This window comes from Capsicum annuum, unplaced genomic scaffold, assembly GCF_002878395.1.
Source record: "Capsicum annuum cultivar UCD-10X-F1 unplaced genomic scaffold, UCD10Xv1.1 ctg4876, whole genome shotgun sequence".
NCBI lineage: Eukaryota > Viridiplantae > Streptophyta > Magnoliopsida > Solanales > Solanaceae > Capsicum > Capsicum annuum.
The window spans coordinates 26,172-47,620 of NW_025856489.1; the positions used below are offsets into that span (position 1 = coordinate 26,172).

Here is a 21,449-nt window from a genome sequence, read left to right on the forward strand (position 1 = left end):
GCGAGCTAAATGATGATCACCACCACCATTTAACCATGCCTCTATTAGAAGGCATGTGGGTATTTTTTGGATATTCTGGTCTCACCTTTACCTCTGGGATGTTTGTTAACACATACTGAGGAGAACTTTCTTTTTTTTTTTTTCAAATTTGGGTGGCAACACACTTAGAGTTTCGGAAATTATGTCCGGGTAAGTTCTTGCCTATGGATGTGAAGAGCTCCACGTTCATGGTTAAGAGTTTACAAGCCTCTTTTCTGCAACTCGATTAACTTGTCACTCATCCCGAGTCAGAGATCGTCTGAAATAAAAGACTATCTTTTCTACCGATTGAGTCGAACTACAAGCAGTCTGGGTGAATTTTTTTGAAAATTGTGCTTAAAATCAATCTTTATGAACTACAAGTAGCCTAAATTCTCATGGAACCTGAGATATGTAGGAAACCTGATATCGAGGTCCGGCCATGACTTTATGAAACTAGTGCGAAAAACCAACCTTTTTCAGATTCGAATTTGTGGTCGGACAAAATTAGGAGCGTCAACCTACCTTTGCCCAGGGTTACTTGCATCCACCCTACCCAAAGGGAGGGGGCAGTTGCTGACACCTAATTTTTTTCCTCCACAAATCGAGTTTACTTTCGAGCTTCTTCGGTTGTTAATAAAATCAAAATATGTATTTCGTCTAAATAGAAACTTTTCAAAAAATATTCATCTGTGCAAATTTTGTCATTCTTGAGTAACGATTATATATTATCGTATTTAGTTATACGAAATTATGTAATTTTGTTACTTAAATAATTATTTTACGGAATATCAAATTTTAATCAAGGATTATTTTTTGATAATAAGTTCAAACAGTTGAAATCTTGATTTAAATATAATTTATTCTCAAAAATAACTTATTTGGATAAATATTTGTTTAATTTTATTGAATCAAGAAGCTCAAGATTAAACAGGGTGTTAATTCGTATCGAAATTCGATTTGATTTGGTCAATTTATTAAATTTTAGCATAATTTGGAATCAATTTGGCCTTAATTGTGATACAATTGACCAATTGGTATTCGGTTTGGCTAAAATTTAAATTTAATTACCTAACTTATAATCCGAATCCCTAATCTACCCGAAATAATCCGACATCATATTAGTTTTAGCCCACACCAATCCCTCTTTTTTATCTTTTCCCCGCAGTTCAAAAAGAAAACCAAGACCAATTGGCCCAATTTCAAGACCAACCCGTGGCCCACTCTTTTGTTACCAGCCCCCAAATTGGCCCAATACTCTCAAGAACCCGGCCCAAACCCCCCTTATCTTCTCAACAACACCCACTTTCAAACCCTTAGCCATAAACGATCTCAACCAAATGACCCATTCCCCAACAACGGTGAAACCCGATCCCTTCAGCTCCAAATACCCGATTATCCTTCAGCCCTTCCCTTCACAATATGCTCAAACAATGGCAAGCAATATTGAATATTATAGAACAACAACAACAATCGTAAAATCGACCCCAAATCCATCGACCCAAGTTCGACCCATTTTTAACCCGAAAAAAACCCAAATACATCTTTTCACCATCAGTTCGTACGGATTATGTGACCCCCACATGAATGTGTACATCGAGGAATTTCGAACCTTCTAGAACAGTGTTGAGGTGTCCTCCAATGTTTAATTTCGTGGATTTTGGGATAGGGGTACGAATCTGGTACACATTTGGGTGTTTTTTAGTGGTTGGAAGGTGGGATTCGTTTTTTCCAATGGTGATTGGTCCACCTATTTGGGAATCATCCAAGAATTTGGTACAAAGGGGTACAATCTGTTAGGGGTAGCCTAATCCGAGTGAAATTTTGAATTACTCTCCTTTTGAAACACCTAGATTCCCCCCGAATTTGGAGCCCTATATAAAGACCGATCAGGTCACTGTGAGGGGGATTTTTTTTTGGTATTGGCTCTAGGGTTCTAAGAGGGGAAGAATTGGAGGGTCTAGAAATTGTGTTTAGGAAAAGCTTTGGGAACTCGAATTTTGTTTCGAAATTTAGGTCGAAAATCGTAGTTGAAAATCTGGGGGGTCTCTTTCTTTTCTTCAAAGAGGATTTTGAGGGAGTTTTGTTCTCACTTCTTTTGTCTTGGTGTTCGAAAGATTGATGGCTGATCTATGTGGTTGAGATGCTGCTGATAGGTAGTTTGTTCCCGTTTTGCTGCTCCCCGAATAGGTAACGTTCTTTCCATTAAGTTCTTAAATGTTTCAGCTTTATCTCGCTATTATATGGTGACAATTGACGTTTTGGTATGCTGAGATGTTCACTGTTTTCTTTACAATTTTCTAAACACATTCATTTCTTGTTGGTTGTAAGTTGCTATAGCTAAAAGAAAATGCATTACCTTTGCATGTTAGTGTAGGTACTGTTAGAGTATGAGGCATTAAACTATTTTTCCGTCATCTTACCTGTGTCATGATTGGTTTGATGATGGACGTTAAGTTTGTTCTTTGATGAACATTGTGTAAATTTGCCCGGAATTTTCTCTATTCAAAGTTATTTGACCCTCTCTGGAGATGTTATTATTCATACTCTGTTGATACTTAATTGCTCAGAATGGTTATTATAGAATGATGTAAATCTTATATCTCTTGGTTATTACGGAATGATGTAAATTTTATGTCTTTTTAAAGTGATATTTTACAAAAGATGTTTCGAGTTCTACGCACATTTTAGCATCATTCGTCTCGTCGTTTCTTGGTTAAAAGAGGACTCTTCACTTTGTTTTCCCTGACTTACAATGTCAAGAAGAAAACACCGGGATTTACCTTTCAGGTGTCAAATCCTTACTTTTTGTCTTTAATGTCTACAAGTATCATGTTATGAAAATGCTCTTATCTTTCTTTTGATACAAATAATACAGGATCTTAGTTTCCATAAAGCTGACTGTCGTTGATTAGCTTTCTTTTTTTGGGTCCCAACTTAAGGCAGTGAATTGATTTGCCTCATATATTCATTGAATAATCTGGTTTAACTCTTTTCTGAAAATTTTATGATTATATTGGTACCACACGTGATCAAAAGTAGCGGAGACTTGGTCAATTAAGCTCCTTAACATTGCTTTGAAATAATGTGGAGATTGTAGTGTGTGGATCTATTTGTGTGAGTGTTATGATTCACATATTCTTTAACTAATTGACTCGATTGCAAGCCATACTTTTCATAATCTTGAGATTGATGTATTTAGACATTTTTTACAGTCCACATGTTTATAGGTAGCAAGTGAATCACTGTTTTCCTTTGCCTAAAATGTTGTATTTTTTGTTGAATAATTTATCTTTATCCCTAACTAAGTCGCTAAAAATTGATTTTCGTGAAAACTTTTCCTTAATCAATTTCTTTTCAACAAACCGATTTTCCAAAGTTAATCAAAGACGTTTTCAAACAGTCCGGATAACCGCAAGTTAGCGGATGTTTTAGGTGCCTAACACCTTCCTAAAACGTTAATAGGAAACGCTTATCTAGAATCTCTAACTTAAGACAATTTTCCTATTTTGAATCGTTTTAAGTAACTCTATAAAGGTTTCTTAATTCCTTTTCAAAATTAAGTGGCGACTCTTCTTCTCAAAAAGTCAAAGTTTCTCCGCAAAACACATGCATAGCGAGAACTTAATATATCGAGCTTGCCTTAATATTTTGTTTAAGATAATGTCTTTCCCTCCAAAGTTAAAATTTTTTCTTTCATATTTTTTTTTTAAATGGTCCTAGATGCAATATTAAAAGTTGTCTTCTACATAATTAAAAGGTTACAGATAGATTCAAGCTGTAAAAATAACCTCATACAGAATGTCTTCTGCACAATTAGAAGGTTACAGATTCAAGCTGTAAAAACAACCTCATCCAGAATGTCTTTTGCATAATTAGAAGGTCACAAATTCAAGATGAAAAAATAACCTCATAGAGAATTGCAAATAAGGCGCGATACGTACATAAGACTAGTGGCGGAGCTACCTTTGCTCCAATGGGTTCATACGAACCCCCTTTTATGAAGAATTATACAATTTTTACATGGTTAGAAATATTTTTTATGCATGTATAGTAGATGTTGAACCCCTTTCGACTAGTTCATATATTTACTCCTGAAACCCCTTAATGAAACTCCTAACTCCGCAACTGCATAAGACTAAATGTGACCGACCTTTCCTCGAACCCCTTGTATTACGAGAGCTTAGTGATCCGAGCTGGCCTTTATATTTGTTCAACATAATGTATTTTATTCCAAATTTTTATGTTTTTTTTTTTTAAATTTCCTCAGGGAGAAAGTAAACATACCACCATTCATATCATTCATTACCATAGAAGGTGAAGGGGCAGATAATACAATAATTCAATATGGAGATACAGCACAAACAATTGGACCAAATGGAAAACCTCTTGGCACTTTTGGTTCAGCAACTTTTGCTGTAAATTCACCTTATTTTCAAGCCAAGAATATTACTTTCAAGGTACCAAACATTATTTATTTTCAATTTACACTTTGTTGGTGTCTTTTTAAGAAATATAAAGTTGAAATCCAACAAAGCATTTATGTATTATCTCTATCTCATGTGCACTTGAACAACAATTGTGTGCATTACCACAAAGGATGTGGTGTGGATGGGCAGGGGTTGTTCCTTCCTTAATCAGAGGTCTCGGGTTCGAGTCTGGGTATAGAAAAATCCTTGTTAGGGAGAGCTACCCCTTGAATGGGGCCCTACCCGATGCGAATCCAGATTAGTCGGACTCCAATACGGGTATCGGACACTGGATGGGAAACCAAACAAAAAAACAATTGTGTGCATTGTCAATTATGTAAAATGATAAAAGGGAAGTCTTGGAGTAACGGGTAAAATTGTTGCCATGTGATCATGAGGTCAGGGGTTTAAGATTCGGAAATAGCCTCTGGCAGAAATGCATGGTAAGACTGTGTATAATACATCCTTGTGATGGGGTCCTCTTCTGAACCCGTTCTGAACCCGTATAGCAGGATGAGATTTAGTGCACTGGGCTACCTTTTTTATTTTTTTCTAATAAAAGGACAGTTCAGGGAAGGATCAGACCACAAGGGTTTACTCTATGCAGTTGTATCTACATTTCTGCAAGAGATTGTTTGCATATAGCTCGAACTCGTAATTTCTTAATCGCATGACAACATATTTACTAGTTTACGACAAGGCCTTGGTTCCATTTATATCATTAAATTTGCAATTTTACTACACTCTTCGTTCCAAATTAGTTGTCATGTCGCTCCTAGAGAGTCAAAATATATGAATTTTGATCAACACTTTAAAATCTACTTTTCACCATATTGACATGAGAAAAATTGCAACAAGTAGTATTTTTCGTATAGCTTTTTTAATATATAAATTTTAATGGTAAAATATTGTGTTGATCTAATCCAATCTAACTTCAAAAATTAATCAGCTTGACTCTCTAAAGCGAAAGATAAGTAATCCAATTTAACTTCAAAAATTAGTCAACCTGTGACAAATGCCATTTTTGTGACCATAAAATTACACCTATTAAATTGAGTAATTCTCAATAAATTTCTTCAAAAATATTGTTGCATCTATGTAGGATTCTCCAAAAATACACTACTTTTAGAGGATGGTCCAACACGTATACATCAACATTTTATAAAAACGAACATGCAATCATCGTTTTTAAATTATTTTTCATTGTCAGTACATAGAAGTTAAACTCGAGATTAAAAATGCAGAATACAACACCAGTGCCACCACCAGGAGCAATAGGAAAACAAGCAGTAGCAACACGTATACAGCAGCATTTGTAGGGTGTAAATTTTTGGGTGCACAAGATACACTTTATGATCATTTGGGAAGACATTATTATAAAGATTGTTATATTGAAGGCTCTGTGGACTTCATATTTGGCAATGGCCTTTCTTTCTTTGAGGTAATTAATCACTTCAATCTATGTTCTTTCAGTCAACTGATTAAACTAAAAATAATTGATGAATGTATAATAGTATATAATCAGTGTATACTTTAGGTATATTGTGTATGAAATGTTGTATAGGAGGAATATTTGGATGTTTTGACCAAAATAAACCATTTTTTAAATCATTCATCAAAGTGATATGTTTTTTTTTTGAAAACTTTATAAAACTATTATAAACGTTGTTGGCAGTAAGGTATTAGATTTTTAAAAAATTAACGGACCAAAGTGAATAGTAGACTGTGTTAAAGTAGGGATCGTTATTGATAGTAATGTTTTTGGCTTAAAACGTTACCAACAGTAACGAGGTATAAATCTCTGCCACTCTATCAAATCAACTCTGTAGAGCCTGATGTAGCGGAGTCGCAGAGTCTCGTTACCATTGGTAACGTTTTAAGCCAAAAACATTACTATCGGTAACGATTCTTACTTTAACGCCATTTTGGTCCGTTAATTTTTTCAAAACCTAATATGTTACTGCCAACAACGTTTGTACTAGTTTTGTAAAGTTTTTAAAAAACATATTACTTTGGTGAATTGATTTAAAAAATAACTTATTTTGATAAAAAATTGTAAAAACCCCTTTTTAGAAATCAAGGAAATTTGCACTTTTAGTCCCTAAAATATTGACGAATTCTGATTTTGGTTCCTATATATTTAGTTAAGCACATTCGATCTTCAATTTTTCAAAATTGAGCACTTTTGGTCTTTTTGCTTGTGATTCTGCCTTTTCGATATTTATTATATCTCTGATAAAAATTTTGTGTAAGTAATTGCATGTTTTCAAAGTTTAAGTTATATGCACTGACATCTATATATGCTTGTGCTATTGCATGTAAATGACACCCCTTAAATAATACTCCATCAGAGTTTAAGTTATATACACTAACAACATCTATATAACTTAAACTCTGATATTATTTTAGGGATGTCATTTACATGCAATAGTACAAGCATACATACATGTCAGTGCATGTAACTTAAACTCTGAATTCATGCAATTGCTTACATACATACATGTCAGTGCATATAACTTAAACTCGAAAATTATTTTAGGGATGTCATTTATATGCAATAGCACAAGCATACATACATGTCAGTGCATGTAACTTAAACTCTGAATACGTGCAATTTCTTACATACATGTCAGTGCACATAACTTAAACTCAAAAATTATTTTAGGGATGTCATTTACGTGCAATAGCACAAGCATACATACATGTCAGTGCATGTAACTTAAACTCTGAATTCGTGCAATTACTTACATACATGTCAGTGCACATAACTTAAACTCTGATATTATTTTAGGGATGTCATTTTCATGCAACAACACAAGTGACAGGAGCAGTAACAGCACAAGGAAGGAGTAGTATGTTGGAGGACACATGTTTTAGCTTTGTGAATTGTAAGGTGACAGGTTTAGGTGCATTGTACCTAGGTAGGGCATGGGGTCCTTCCTCTAGGGTCATCTTTGCTTACACTTATATGGACAACATTATCATACCTAAAGGTTGGCATAATTGGGGTGACCCCCTACGTGAAATGTAAGTTCCCTACTACTACTTCATAGCTCGTTTCGTTTTATGTGAGGTGTTTAACTGATATATATGGGAATGGTCGATGGGGTTTTATCGTGGGAACTCTTAATTAATATATGGGCTAATGCTGTTCGTTTTGGGGTAAATAAGAACGACTCACTTATTATAAGTTGCTTATGTGAAGATGTTTAACTGGTATGTATGGGATCGATGGGATTTTCCGTGGGAAACAGTTTCGTACGAGCATATTTTTGGGATATATATATATAACAACTTATAGAACTCTTAATAATATGGCCGGGTTGATGATATTGTTCGTTTTTGGGTAAATAAGAACGACTCATCCTATTAAGAGTATCATACATCTTATAAATTATTTATGTGATGATGTTTAACTGGTATATATGGGAATGATCGATGGGATTTATCGTGGAAAACAGTTTCCTACGAGCACATTTTTTGGGCTATAACATCTTTAAAAACTCTTAATATGGGTTGATATTGTTTGCTTTGGGGTAAATAAGATTGACTTACCCTATTAAAAGTATCATCATACATTTTATAAGTTGCTTATGTGAAGATATTTAACTGATATATATGGGAATGATGGAATTTAATTTACCGTGGAAATTAAAACAGTTTCCTACGAGCACATTTTTGGGGCTAAAAGAGTTCAAAGACACTCTTATACATGATCAGATACTTGATTTAACTGAATTCATTACTTTTAGTAAGAATGATATATATCGTATACAAAGAAAACATCAACAAAAGGTTATTTGTTGCCTGTATATTATTATTATTATTATTATTATTATTATTATTATTATTATTATTATTATTTAGTATTATTATTATTATTTATACACAAAAATGGTATTGGAAATTTGTCATATAGTAACAACTTTTTCAGAGTATCCACTAACCTTACTACTCCACTATCTCCATATTGCTTTTTTTCTATCATCATCGTGGACCGTACGAATTCTCGCTGATCATATTATTTATATTTACATTACTTTTTTTCTCGTTCTTCATCAGTTATGCGAGTTTTCATTGATCATATTATCTGTCTTCGAATTCATATTGCTTCGTTATACGAGTTCTAAACTGTTCATATTATCTATCTCCATATTGTCTTTTTTCTCGTCCTTCATCAGTTATATAAGTTTTCATTGATCATATTATTTGTCTTCATATTGCTTGGTTATACGAGTTCTAAGCTAATCATATTATCTATCAATCTCTATATTGCTCGGTTACGAGTTCTCAACTGATCATATTATCTATCTCTATATTGCTTTCTTCCTCGTCCTTCATCGACTATATATACGAATTTTCACTGATCATATTATTTATCTCCATATTGCTTTCTTTCTTGTCCTTCGTCGATTATACGAGTTTTCACTGATCATATTATCTATCTCCATATTGCTTCCTTCCTATCTCGTCCTTCATCGGTTATACGAGTTCTCACTGATCATATTATCTATCTCCATATTGGTCGGTTACGAGTTTTCAACTGATCATATTATCGATCTATATCTATATTACTTTTTGCCTCGTCTTTCATCGACTATACGAGTTCTCACTAATCATATTATCTATCTCCATATTGCTCTCTTCCTCGTCCTTCATTGACTATATAAATTCTCACTGCTCATATTATCTATCTACTTTATTTGAGCTTATTTCAAACTGTATGCCAATATAACATGTTCAAAAAATTTCTTTAATATATAGTTCGAGTCGAAAGCAATAAGTATGGTCACATCTATTGTTGAAAACTTGTACTTGTCTATGTGAATGCCAGTGTAATCAAAATTATCAACTGTAACGCACAATATCGAAAAAGGTTATATTGTAAATTAAAAAAACTCTTACATAAATATATATATATATATATATATATATATATATATATATATATATATATATTTAATTAGCTCAATTGGAAATGATTAATGACTTTATGCATGTAGATAATGTATGATTAATAATACTTAAACACTAATCATTGACTAATTATCATGGACAGGTCCTCAGGCAGATAATAGTTTCATTTTTTGAATTCCTTTTATATTCTTATTACTCCATTATTTTCGACACGACTTTTTTAATACTGCGTTTTCTTTTCACACTGATTTTGATATGCATTTTTAGAGCCGATTATCTATCAGAAACAATCACCCTATCACACAAAGAAGGTAACGTCTACATACAGAGGCGGAACCAGAATTTTGACCTTTTGAGTTCTTGATTTTAAAATGATGACTTCAAGTGATAGTAACTGAATTTGAAATCTAATCGTCCCACATATTTGATATGGATTTTTTTTAATACATACTGTTTGAGTAAAAGTTACTGAGATTGACCAACTCATATCCCGACTCTGACTCCGCCCTCCGTAAATCCTACCTTCTATAATTCATTCGTAGGATTACGCTGAGTATATTATTGTCGTATCATTTAGAGTAAACAACATAAATCCCGACAGTTTGGAGCTTAATTACAAAAAAATCATAATATTTTGCATAATTACTTAAAAATTTAATTTTGGATCTATCAAGATACATAATTAGCTCCCGAATTTCCTTTGTAAATTAGCTCCTCATACATTTTTTTCGATTTTGAGTTTGTCGGGATACATAATGAGCTCCCGATACATCTAAGGAAGATACATAATTAGTTGAGATTTTTGTAATTACTCTGTAAGGGTGGAGATTTGTGTAAATATAATAAGTTAAGGTGTACGTTTACGTTAATTTTTCCAAATTATTTTTTATTATTAATTTTTTTTAATTTTTTTAATTTTTTTTTTTTGGACAGGACTGTACATTATGGACAATATAAATGTAGTGGACCAGGTGCAAATTTTGCGGGAAGAGTTTCATGGTGTAGGGAATTAACTGAACAAGAAGCTAAGCCTTTTATTTCACTTAATTTTATTGATAGCTCTGAATGGATTAATTTTTAATTAAAAAATAAATAATTTTTTATTTTTTTTGGTTTATTTTGTAAAATCCATGTATTTTGTAGTAGTTTAAAGAGGCATAGAGTAGAAAAATCTTGGTGAAAATTATGATAATTTAAAGGTGAGATTTCTTTTTTGATTAATAGTAATAACAACAGCATATTTAGTGTATTCTCATAAAATGGGGTCTGGAGAGGATAAAGTATACGCAGTCCATACCAAATGAAGCAGAGAGTTCTTTCTGATAGACCTTCGGCTCAGGACAGATAACAATATACCAAATAAAAAAAACGTAAAAGCAAACAACAAAAAGGGATATCACATCAGTAGATAGTAAAAGAAACAAGACATCCATAAAGTAATATTATAAACTAGATATACGAAATCATAAATATTACTGAAACACCACGAACAAGAGGTTACCAAAAACTACAGACACAGATACAAGCAAAATACTCTTTCGTACTATTACGAACGTACTCCTACCTACTACCGCTCTACCCTAATCCGCGTCCTCCACACCTTTCTATCGAGGGTCATGTCCTTCGTAAGCTATAACTGTCCCATGTCTTGTCGAACAAATAACTTTTTTTTGTAGCACACAATTTTATATTTTAGCATCAGAATATCTCACAAGTTATACTTTGTGCCCTTAAAGTACTTATATCGCACTAGGTATACGTTTGATTTCAAAGGAAAAATTAAAAACCAGTATATTTGAATGACAAAAATTAAAGGCCGATTCATTTAAAGGGCAAAACGTGCAACTATTTTGAATATGAAAGGTATATTTATGCACAAAACAATAACTTTTGTGCCTAAACTCGAAAAAAATTTAGATTCGACTATATGAATTCACTCTTGTTAAAGTGTGTGACTATCGTACACTTACAATATGGTATCAGAACAAGATCTATCTCACTTTTTGAATTTTTAGCTAGATGTTCATATTATATTATTTACGTTTTGGATGTTCAGTTTTGAGCATGTGAGACGTTGAAGAGTTCTATATCGAATGGAATGTTCTCGTACTCTCGTTATATAGCTTGCGTAGTCCTCACCTCATGAGTTTTTTTTTTAGAACTGAATTACATCCAAGGTCTATTTCTTCACATCATTAATCAAGATTCTCCAATTAAATTCATCTCAAACCAACATCATATAAAATAAAATAAAATAAAAATATGCTCGTTCATATTGCCGATCTCACAAGATTAAAAAATCCAACAATGATTATTTTTCAGTTACTAGTTTTAAAAAAGTACCAAAAGATGACAAAAGAAGTACATACTTTACTAGTAAATAAAAACAAATATTGTTACAAAGCTATAGCCTTTTCATCCAAAATAATACGTAATAAACTTTCATCAAATGTAATGTGGCCAATCATTCTCATTTTTGAATTTTGAAATCAACCCCTATCAATTTTCATGTGACAAACAAATTACAGCAAATTACAGTGAGAAAATATATTTTAAGTGATAAACTTACTTATATAATAAATGGTTAAATTTTTAAGTCGAAAATATTCAAAATAAAACATGTCGTAGTTCAAATATTTAAATAAAACATATTGACAAATTTATTAAGCGATTATAGATATATTCCGCCTTTTTATTTTTTACTTAAATATTTTTCATATATAAATCTACTTGTATCATGAGACGTTCGATTATCTTTTTCATCATTGAAAATTTATACTGTATAAATAAAAAAACAACTAATATGTGATATTTTAAAAATTCCTTTGGATGGAAATAGCCTATGAAGAACAAACAAAAGATAGAAAAAGAACATAATTATTCACACAATTAGTAAATAAAATCTTAAGGTTTATATTAATTACACTTACTATAAAGTAAGTATTAAAAAATCAACCTCGAAAACTAGCTCAATGCAATGTTAAGTCACATCATGCCTCTAACTTTACATAAAAATATTCCCTTTTCTTCTATTCTCTATCTATTCTTTGTCTAAAATTAAAATGTTGTAGAACTTTCACCATTTCTACGACAGTCGTTCTGGTCTTGAACCTGATCGTGCTTTTTTGCGTTTGTCAGGCTCGGGCGATTGACAGCCATGCTCGTCTTGGACCTGGTCGTGCCCTTTTGTGCTGGTCAGGCTCATGCGACGTCGACGTCAATGAGTGAACTCTCTTGAATTTTCAGTTTTGTCAATGATAGCATTCTTGAAATTGATTTTATCTTGTGCTTGTGAACATGATCTTTGCATTGTAATACCACTTAAATGATTGTGTTTTAGCGTCATATAATTAGGATAATTATTGTCATAATAATTGTTCCTAAAATAGTAGCTATCAACACAAACATTTTGGCTATTGGTGTATTAGGGGTGTTAGATCCACAAGAGTTGTTTGCAAACCTTAGTGTACTTTGGGCTGTTGTTGACAACTTGGAGTGTTGATGTTGTTGAGCCCAATCTGAGGCACGTGAAGACAACATTGGTGGTTCAAATGGATCATCATCACATGGATCAGAAGCCCAAGTGTTTGTTTTTCTGGATCTTGATGATTTGGGCCTTCCATAAGTGTCCATCTCTACAATTTTAGCACTTTCCCCATTTATGTTTTTAGCCTCCACTGATGTTGATAGCCTTCTTCTAGGCATTTGTAGTGTACTTCCACTTCTTGATTCATCAAACATATCCTATAAATCAATGGTAACAAAGTCAAAAAATCGGAGACGGATTTAAGGCGGGTTCTGTATGTAAATACAAATTTAGAATTTAAGGCGGGTTCTGTATGTAAATACAAATTTAGAATTTAAACTTGATGTATCGAAAAATACAAAATAATGGAATCCACTATTCATTTTTCGGCCCTAGCTTTGAAAAATAGCCACTTCCCTGAGAATTTCAAGTTCCTCTAAGGCCACATTTTGGCTCTATGTTTTTTAAAAAATAACCATTGCGTTGGAGTTTCAAATTTCACATGTGAAACTCCATGAGAGATTCCATGCACATTGTTGACTTTTTTCACCATTCGAGCCATGTGACCTATAAGACATACAGAAACAACTTTTCGCCGTCGCCCCAAGACTCTCCTTCCAAATAAATTAAAATATATACATACACATATAATAAGATCATAGAGTATAGGATTAAGGATCTTACAAGTGATTTTATTGCATGATGAAGTTGTGAATTTTGACTTTTAATGAAGCATTTTTTACCACGTACACTTGCTTGTGCTCTCATTAATGCTTGCTTACCATGAAGTGTAGCACTTGCTTGTAATTTTACTAATCCTTTTAATGCTCTTAATGCCTTTTTTGCCTGTAAAATCACATATCAATAATTAAAAAAAAATTATTACAAGAAAAAAAAATAATTGTTTTCTTACCAAATAACCCCTAACCAATCCTTGTAATTTTACTAATCCTTTTAATTCTCTTAATGCCTTTCTTGCCTATAAAATCACATATCAATAATTAAAAAAAAATTATTACAAGAAAAAAATAATTGTTTTTTGACCAAACAACCCCTAATCAATGCTTGTAATTTTACTAATCCTTTTAATGCTCTTAATGCCTTTCTTGCCTGTAAAATCACATATCAATAAATTAAAAAGAAATTATTAGAAGAAAAAAAATAATTGTTTGTTGGTAATTTATTAGCAACTTGAAAATAAAACAGATTATCTGCTACAACCGGAGGTGAATGAATCATATGTATTTTATTTTTGACATGAATTATAACTTTTAAAAGATCATGAATTTAGTGGTCAAGTTGTGTTTGGAGATAAAAATAAAATTAAAAATTTGTGAGAGAAAATTTTTTTGAAGAAACTCAAAAAATGATTTTTGAAACTTCAAATTATATACTTTCAATTTTGAAGTTCAAATAAACTGTCAAACTGATAAACAAACATTATTTGAGAATTAAAGTTTATGAAATAACAAGTCTAAATATATCTTATACTGTTCATATATACAACTAAACTAGTGTTTTACTGTTCGTTTTAAAATTTTATCTTCAAATACTTATTTATTTAACCATAAAATTTAATTAAAGTTTAAAAATCTCATTTTCAAATATTTTCAAATTACAAAATAATTGAATTTCTTTATGATTGAAAGTCTCGAAAATCCAAAAATTGGTTTGAGCCCATTTTTGAATTTATGAAAATCTCTACTCACAGAACTTCAAATTTTTTTTCAAATTAAATAAACATATGGTCAAATAAAACTGCAAACTACAAATCACTAGTCAAAAATCTTTAGAGAATTTAAGTTTCAACTTCAAAATTTATAGTAAAATTGAAGCTTTTATATCCTCTCGATTTTTAAAATTTTAAAATACACAAAGTAGTACTTTTATTAATTGCATTAAATAAAAGTTACTTTTAAAAGTATGAAAATAAATGATTAAGCAATTATTACTACTATTATTATTGTGATAATGTGAATTTACCAAAAAACCACGAAACACCGTTTGAATTTTCATAGCAGCACCATTTCCTTTATTTTGACTGGCCAACCTCACCACCGCGTCCGCCGCATGTGCAGCAGCAACGGCGTCCACTGCCGCAGCAATGGCGGCAGCCACCACAAGTGCATGTTTACTCTGCTCCTTATCAAATAAGCTCGGCCACGCCGCCTCCGCTGCCGTAATGTTCGGCGGAATTGTCGCCGGATTGTGACATAAGCCTCCGGAACCTCCGTCTATGGCGACGGAGACAACAGTGTCTCGGGCGAAACTGCCGAAACATGTAATTCCAATTTTGCACTTATTTACGTTTTCTTTTTTAATACCAAATAAGCCTTTCAACCACTTAATTGCTTTGCCCATTTGGGAGGTATTTTGGAAATTTTGAAAATTTTGGGAGGAGAGAATAACTAAGTAGGAGTAAGTGAAATGGCTTTTTATAAAAAGAGTGAAAGTGAGAGAAAAACTTTAAAGAGAATTTTAACATATGGTTGAAAAGTTGTCATAAATAGAGGAAATTTAAAAAGGCAAAATAAATTAAATGGGGTTGAAATTTAAATATAAAGTATATTTACAACAAATAAGTTAAGAGTTCGAGTCACGTGATAGGTCAAGTAATAATAACTTTAGGAGTTTGAATTACGTTGTCGGTCGAATGAGAACGTTATTGAGTGTGTTATAAGGTGAGATGATATATATATATATATTCACACATACTCGAATCGAGTCTTGAATATGAAAGCGATTTTGGTATAATAAAGCGATTTTTCTTTTATGACTTTACGTAGAACGAATTTGAATTAGTCGTGACTCGACTCAAATTTAAATTAATCGAGATTGTAATATAGATACGAAAATTAATAGGTAAATGTACATGTCATGATGTCAATGAGTTAGTAATTTTACATTAATTTGTTATTTAATAAAGTGTGTGAATCCAGATTGAGCCAAAGAAATAGGTACACTTACCTTATATTTTGAGAACTAACTTTCAAAATTCAAAAATTTCGGAAAGAATATATCAATTTGCATATGTGAATGTAAATATATTTTACTAATATTACTCTTAAATTTCAAACAAATTAGGTTGGCTATAAGAATCTCTATTGATTATGTTTCTTAAATTACAATATAAATAATCACACTTTTAATCTCTTGATTATTGATAAATTCTAACGGGGAGTTATGACGTGACTAATAAAGTTGTAGTCATGTGATCAATAAATCATAGGTTTCGGTCGTGGAAAAAAAAACTTGTAGAAATGTACGATAAGTTGCGTACAATAGACCTTTTACCATCCAACGCTTTTCCGAACCTCTATAAGTGAATATCACATAATTTTGGGAAAAAGGTTTGAAATATACTTAAACTTTAGCGAAATTTGTCATAACAAACCTCAACTTTGCGGGTGTCTTATGCCCCCCGTAGATTATTTTTTAGCGTATTTTTTTGGCGTATATTTGCTTAGCTGGACCACTTCATACCCTTACTCGCTCCGTGTTCATGTTTTCACACAGTAGTCCTAGCTAGTAAATATATGACACAAAAATATAGTAAAAAATAATCTGGGGGTCATAGGACTCCCATAAAGTTAAGTGTGTTACGACAAAATTTGTCAAAATTTAAATATATTTTGGACCTTTTTTTTCATATTTTTGTAATAGTATGTGATTTTTGATCCATTTATATAAAAATTATGTGATATATAGACTAAATTTTGAAAATACATTACCTCAAATATAAAGTAACAAACATAAATTTAACCAAACACACCAATAATTGAGGATATAAATTTAACCAAAGCTCAATAATTTGTCAGATGTGAAGATTTATGGTCAAAGGGATTAAAGGTGTATAAAATAATTAGCTAAAAATTAAAGGGCCAAAATCATGATTTTATTGATATTTTAGGCACTAAAATTATTAATCATATTCAATTTCATCGGTAGGATATATGTAGATTTTTACATTTATATATATAAGAGTATAGTTATTAAGATCCACTAAAATATTCTCCTTTTAAAAGGAAGCTTATTAATAGAATAGGCTTACCTATAAAACAATTTTATAGGAAACAAATGAGAAATTGCCACCCACCAAACACAACTTTTTACTCGTCGCGTTTAGTTTATCGAGAGTTTATTATATAAATTTTAATTAATATTTTAAAATATATTTATTATTTATAATATTTTTTTATATAATTTTTCAATATTTAAATTTAAAAGTTCTAATATTAATGCAATTCGGTGCATTAAGCTCCAGCTATATACGAGTTTCAAGAAAGAATTAAACTATAAAAATTTATTATATGCAGCCTTTTTCACATCTCGACAATTTGGAGCCTGATTATAAAAAATCTTGAAAAAATCTCAATTTTGGACCTGTCAAAATACATAATTAATTCCTGATACATCGAATGAAGATACAACTTTCCTTTGCAAAGATACATAATTAGGTTTCAATATATTTTTTTTGATTTTGAATCTGTCGAGATACATAATAAAAAAAATATATTTTTTACTTTGTAAAAGATATATGATTAGTTTTCGATATATTTTTTCAATTTTGAGTCTGTCGAGATACATAATTAGCTCCCGATACATTCAATAAAGATATATAATTAGTTGAAATTTTTATAATTACTTTGTAAGAATAAAATTTTTATATAAATATAATAAGTTAAGGTATATATTTATATTATTTTTCATGATTATTTTCGTAATTTGAATTTATGACCTGTGAAATAAAATGTGAGAAATAAATTGCCCTAAAAAGGTGAGAATTATTGATAGATAAACAGACCAAGCTTAGATTAAATGTGTCACCATTTAAAGAGTTTTTAGACTTAAAAAAGGGGAGAATCAAATCAAATTCCATAGAAAATTGAATAATTTGTAACTTTCAAACTTTGTCCAATCAGAATATTAAGAAATAAAAAATAAAAAAGAGAAAAAGACAAAAAATGGAAAAAGGGGAGAAAATTTTACTTTTGGAGCACAGTGTCTTAATTAAGGAAAAAACTTTTTGGCCATAATTTGGCCATGATAGTAATAAATGCTATTCACATTATAAACTAATTTATTTTAAGATATCTTTACCCTTTTCACCCTAAATTTAAATTTCTAACATTACTTTACTTATTATACAATTTTCCAATACATTGAAAACTATCCCAATGCATGGGAATGAATAATTTATATATTTAATTATAATTATTTAATTTTATTAATTGGCAATTACACAATTAAAAAATCATCAAATGTAGTAATATGTTATTAAGAAAATAAAAATTAATTAGTACAAATTTATTTATTAATTGTTAGTTATATTTTTTCTTTTTTACATTATTAGTTGTTTAATTTTTGTTCAACTTTTAATTATGTAGTATAGTTTATACTTTGTACATATTTTAAAAAAATTAATTAAATTGTTTTACTTATTTTTTATCTAGTTCGATTTTATGATTTTTTTAATGAATATGAAAATTATTGTATGGAAATAGAGTTTTAACGGTGAATTCCGAAATAGTCAGATAAGTATTAAAATTTTTCTTCAAATATCACTTATGTTTTATTTAGGATCACAATATCACTCAACTATCACTATTTTCCTCAAAAAATAGTAAACATCTCAAAAGTCTTCTTCTCTCTTGGTTGACATGAATGTCACTAATTTTTTTTTTTTTTTAAAACAGACTAGACCTATTTAACTCATCAAACTCATTCAATCAAACTATAGTTCTTTTTTTCTTTGAAAGAATGCATTAGTTTATTAAAAAAAATTATACTTAGAAAAACTTTATCGGTACTAAAACTTGACATATATTTTTTCAAGGGTTATTTTTGTCATTGGCCACTCATAATTTTTTAATTTCCTACAAAAATTATTTTTATCTTTTTAGAGATAATAATATGACTCAACTTTCACTATTATTCTAAAAAAAAAAATAAGTATCGTATATGTCTCTTTCTCTTCTAATTGGCGGACGATGTTATTAAATTATTTTTTTAATAAGAGACTTATTTAAATCATCAAACTTATTTAGTCAAAATTATATTCTTATTCTTTTCTTTAAAATATATTAATTTATTAAAAAAAAATTTCATGCTTAGAAATCTTTTATCATTACTTAAACTTTCAATTTTTTTCTAAAGTTATATTTTTTGATTATTATAAATATTATTCGAGTCGTTATAAAAATTTGGAGTCGTTATAAAAATTTAATTTTGTTTTTGCAAAGAAAATAATATCACTCAGTTATTAATATTTTTTCAAAAAATACTAAGTACCTCGAAAGTTTCCTCCTCTTCTAATTAGCATGTCATGTTAGTAAACCATCATTTTTTAAAACATAATAAACATATTAACTCCGAAAACTCATTTAACAAAAATAATAGTTTTATCTTTTTAAAAATATATATTATTTTATTAAGAAGAAATTCTCATATTTAGGTATTTATACTTTTTTTCTAGAGTTAATTTCCTAGATAATCATTCTGGTTTTTATATATAATTACCTACAAAGATCAGTTATTTTCTAAATAAAATAATATCACTAAATTACATAAGTTATCTAGAGATTTTAATTTACATTTAAAATAATATGATAAAGATTAAGTATGGTAAAGAATTTCTAAACAATAAAATTAAACTAATGCATTTTTTTTAAAAAAAAAGGAATAAAACTATAATTTTGAGTAAACGAGTTTGATGAATTAGATGATTTATTATTTAAAAATGTGATTTTAATGACATGACATGTCAACTAAGAGAAAGAATATTTTTGAGGTGTTTAGTATTTTTTTAGGGAAAAAGTAATAGTTGAGTAATATTGTGGTCCTAAATGAAATATAAGTAATATTGAAAGAAATTTTCAAATACACTCAGAATTTTAATAATAACATGTTTTGGCATGTTTAATTTTTTTTTTTATTTTATATTTGTATATAGATAGATATACTAACAAAATACGTTGTGGTTAAATATAAAAAATTATTTTTCTAAATAATTTAACCACAATATTTTTTTTTCGTAACATTTGTAGCAATAAATGTGGCTGAAATTTATATACACATTTTATATGGTCTATGACTAAGAATTTATACCTATTGCTATGAAATCTATTATGTTGTAGACTATAGTTATAAAGAAACTTTTACTTTACAATATATATAATAATAATTTATTTATTCAAATTATATTTGAAACTTATAAATAAGATCCTGTAAATTTGAATTAAGCCGAATAATAAACACCTCTAAAAATTTTAAAAAACTTGATCATGATGAAGCTTGAGTGGAACATATTAAATTTTTGTTTAAATTCTTTATAATTAGTTAATTGAAGTTGATAGAATCGTTAATATAGATATTTATTTTCTACAAAAAATTATTGTTGCATCTGTGTAGTATTCTCCAAAAATACACTACTTTTAGAGGCTCGTCCAACACGTATGCATCAACATTTTACAAAAACGAACATGCAATCATCGTTTTTAAATTATTTTTTCATTGTCAGTACATAGAAGTTAAACTCGAGATTAAAAATGCAGAATACAACACCAGTGCCACCACCAGGAGCAATAGGAAAACAAGCAGTAGCAACACGTATACAGCAGCATTTGTAGGGTGTAAATTTTTGGGTGCACAAGATACACTTTATGATCATTTGGGAAGACATTATTATAAAGATTGTTATATTGAAGGCTCTGTGGACTTCATATTTGGCAATGGCCTTTCTTTCTTTGAGGTAATTAATCACTTCAATCTATGTTCTTTCACTCAACTGATTAAACTAAAAATAATTGATGAATGTATAATTGTATATAATCAGTGTATACTTTAGGTATATTGTGTATGAAATGTTGTATAGGATGAATATTTGGATGTTTTGACCAAAATAAACCATTTTTTAAATAATTCATCAAAGTGATATCCACTGCCTTGCTAATACAATATTAACAAAACCGGGAGCTACTCTCTATTATTTCAGATGCAGGAATATTTTCTATAATTGCCTAAAATGTGAAAACAACACATAGTAAGTTGGCAGGTTTCGCTTAAAGTACCATGAATCGGAAAGAAATGACAGAGAGATTCACAGGGCTGAGGACCCTTGAACTGTGTACCTTTGCCTTTAATTTTGTTCCACAAGCTCATCGCATTATTGCTGCCAAAGTGAAAACTTATGAATTAATTGATTTTATTACTGACATAATAACAATAAACAGCAAAAAATTTAAAAGGATAGCATTCAGCTTTACAGCATAATCAGAGTAAGACATACCATTGATAGTCACCATGTCTTGGATCATTGCAAATAGCAACCATCTGAAACATCCGGGAATGCTGCTTTAAGTGCTTCCTCAGGCTGCTTTTGACTACTGGTAATTTCTTTATCCTGTTCAAAAAGGAGGTGGACATAAACAACTTAGTTTGTGTCTAAGCCTTAGCAGCACTGTTTAGGGATGACACTCTTTACGAGGATGCTATATTATGAGATCATGACTTACCTTTTC

General features: G+C 30.3%; 2 protein-coding genes across 7 annotated transcripts; one reads left to right on the forward strand and one right to left on the reverse strand.

The window, feature by feature from the left end:
- Positions 1-1,324: 1,324 nt before the first annotated feature.
- Positions 1,325-10,602, forward strand: LOC107854871 (probable pectinesterase 53). The gene is given in 6 exon segments (XM_047403846.1): positions 1,325-2,208; positions 4,289-4,478; positions 5,732-5,789; positions 5,792-5,928; positions 7,279-7,514; positions 10,338-10,602. Coding segments are annotated over 6 exon segments (816 nt in total). The 5' UTR covers positions 1,325-2,161; the 3' UTR covers positions 10,486-10,602.
- Positions 10,603-12,271: 1,669 nt separating this feature from the next.
- On the reverse strand, positions 12,272-17,519 carry LOC124892601 (protein IQ-DOMAIN 25-like). 6 transcript variants are annotated; one of them, XM_047403840.1, is made up of 5 exons: positions 14,914-17,479; positions 13,975-14,040; positions 13,844-13,909; positions 13,615-13,776; positions 12,272-13,148 (listed from the first exon to the last, which is right to left on the reverse strand). In XM_047403840.1, the coding sequence occupies exons 1-5, from the start codon at positions 15,289-15,291 to the stop codon at positions 12,747-12,749; spliced, it is 1,074 nt and encodes a 357-aa protein (XP_047259796.1). In that variant the 5' UTR covers positions 15,292-17,479; the 3' UTR covers positions 12,272-12,746. The 6 variants fall into 6 exon arrangements, with proteins under 6 accessions (XP_047259796.1, XP_047259799.1, XP_047259797.1 ...); XM_047403844.1 differs by having other exon boundaries at positions 12,451-13,148; positions 13,713-13,776; positions 14,914-17,519; XM_047403843.1 differs by lacking the exon at positions 13,615-13,776 and having other exon boundaries at positions 14,914-17,481.
- Positions 17,520-21,449: the final 3,930 nt, after the last annotated feature.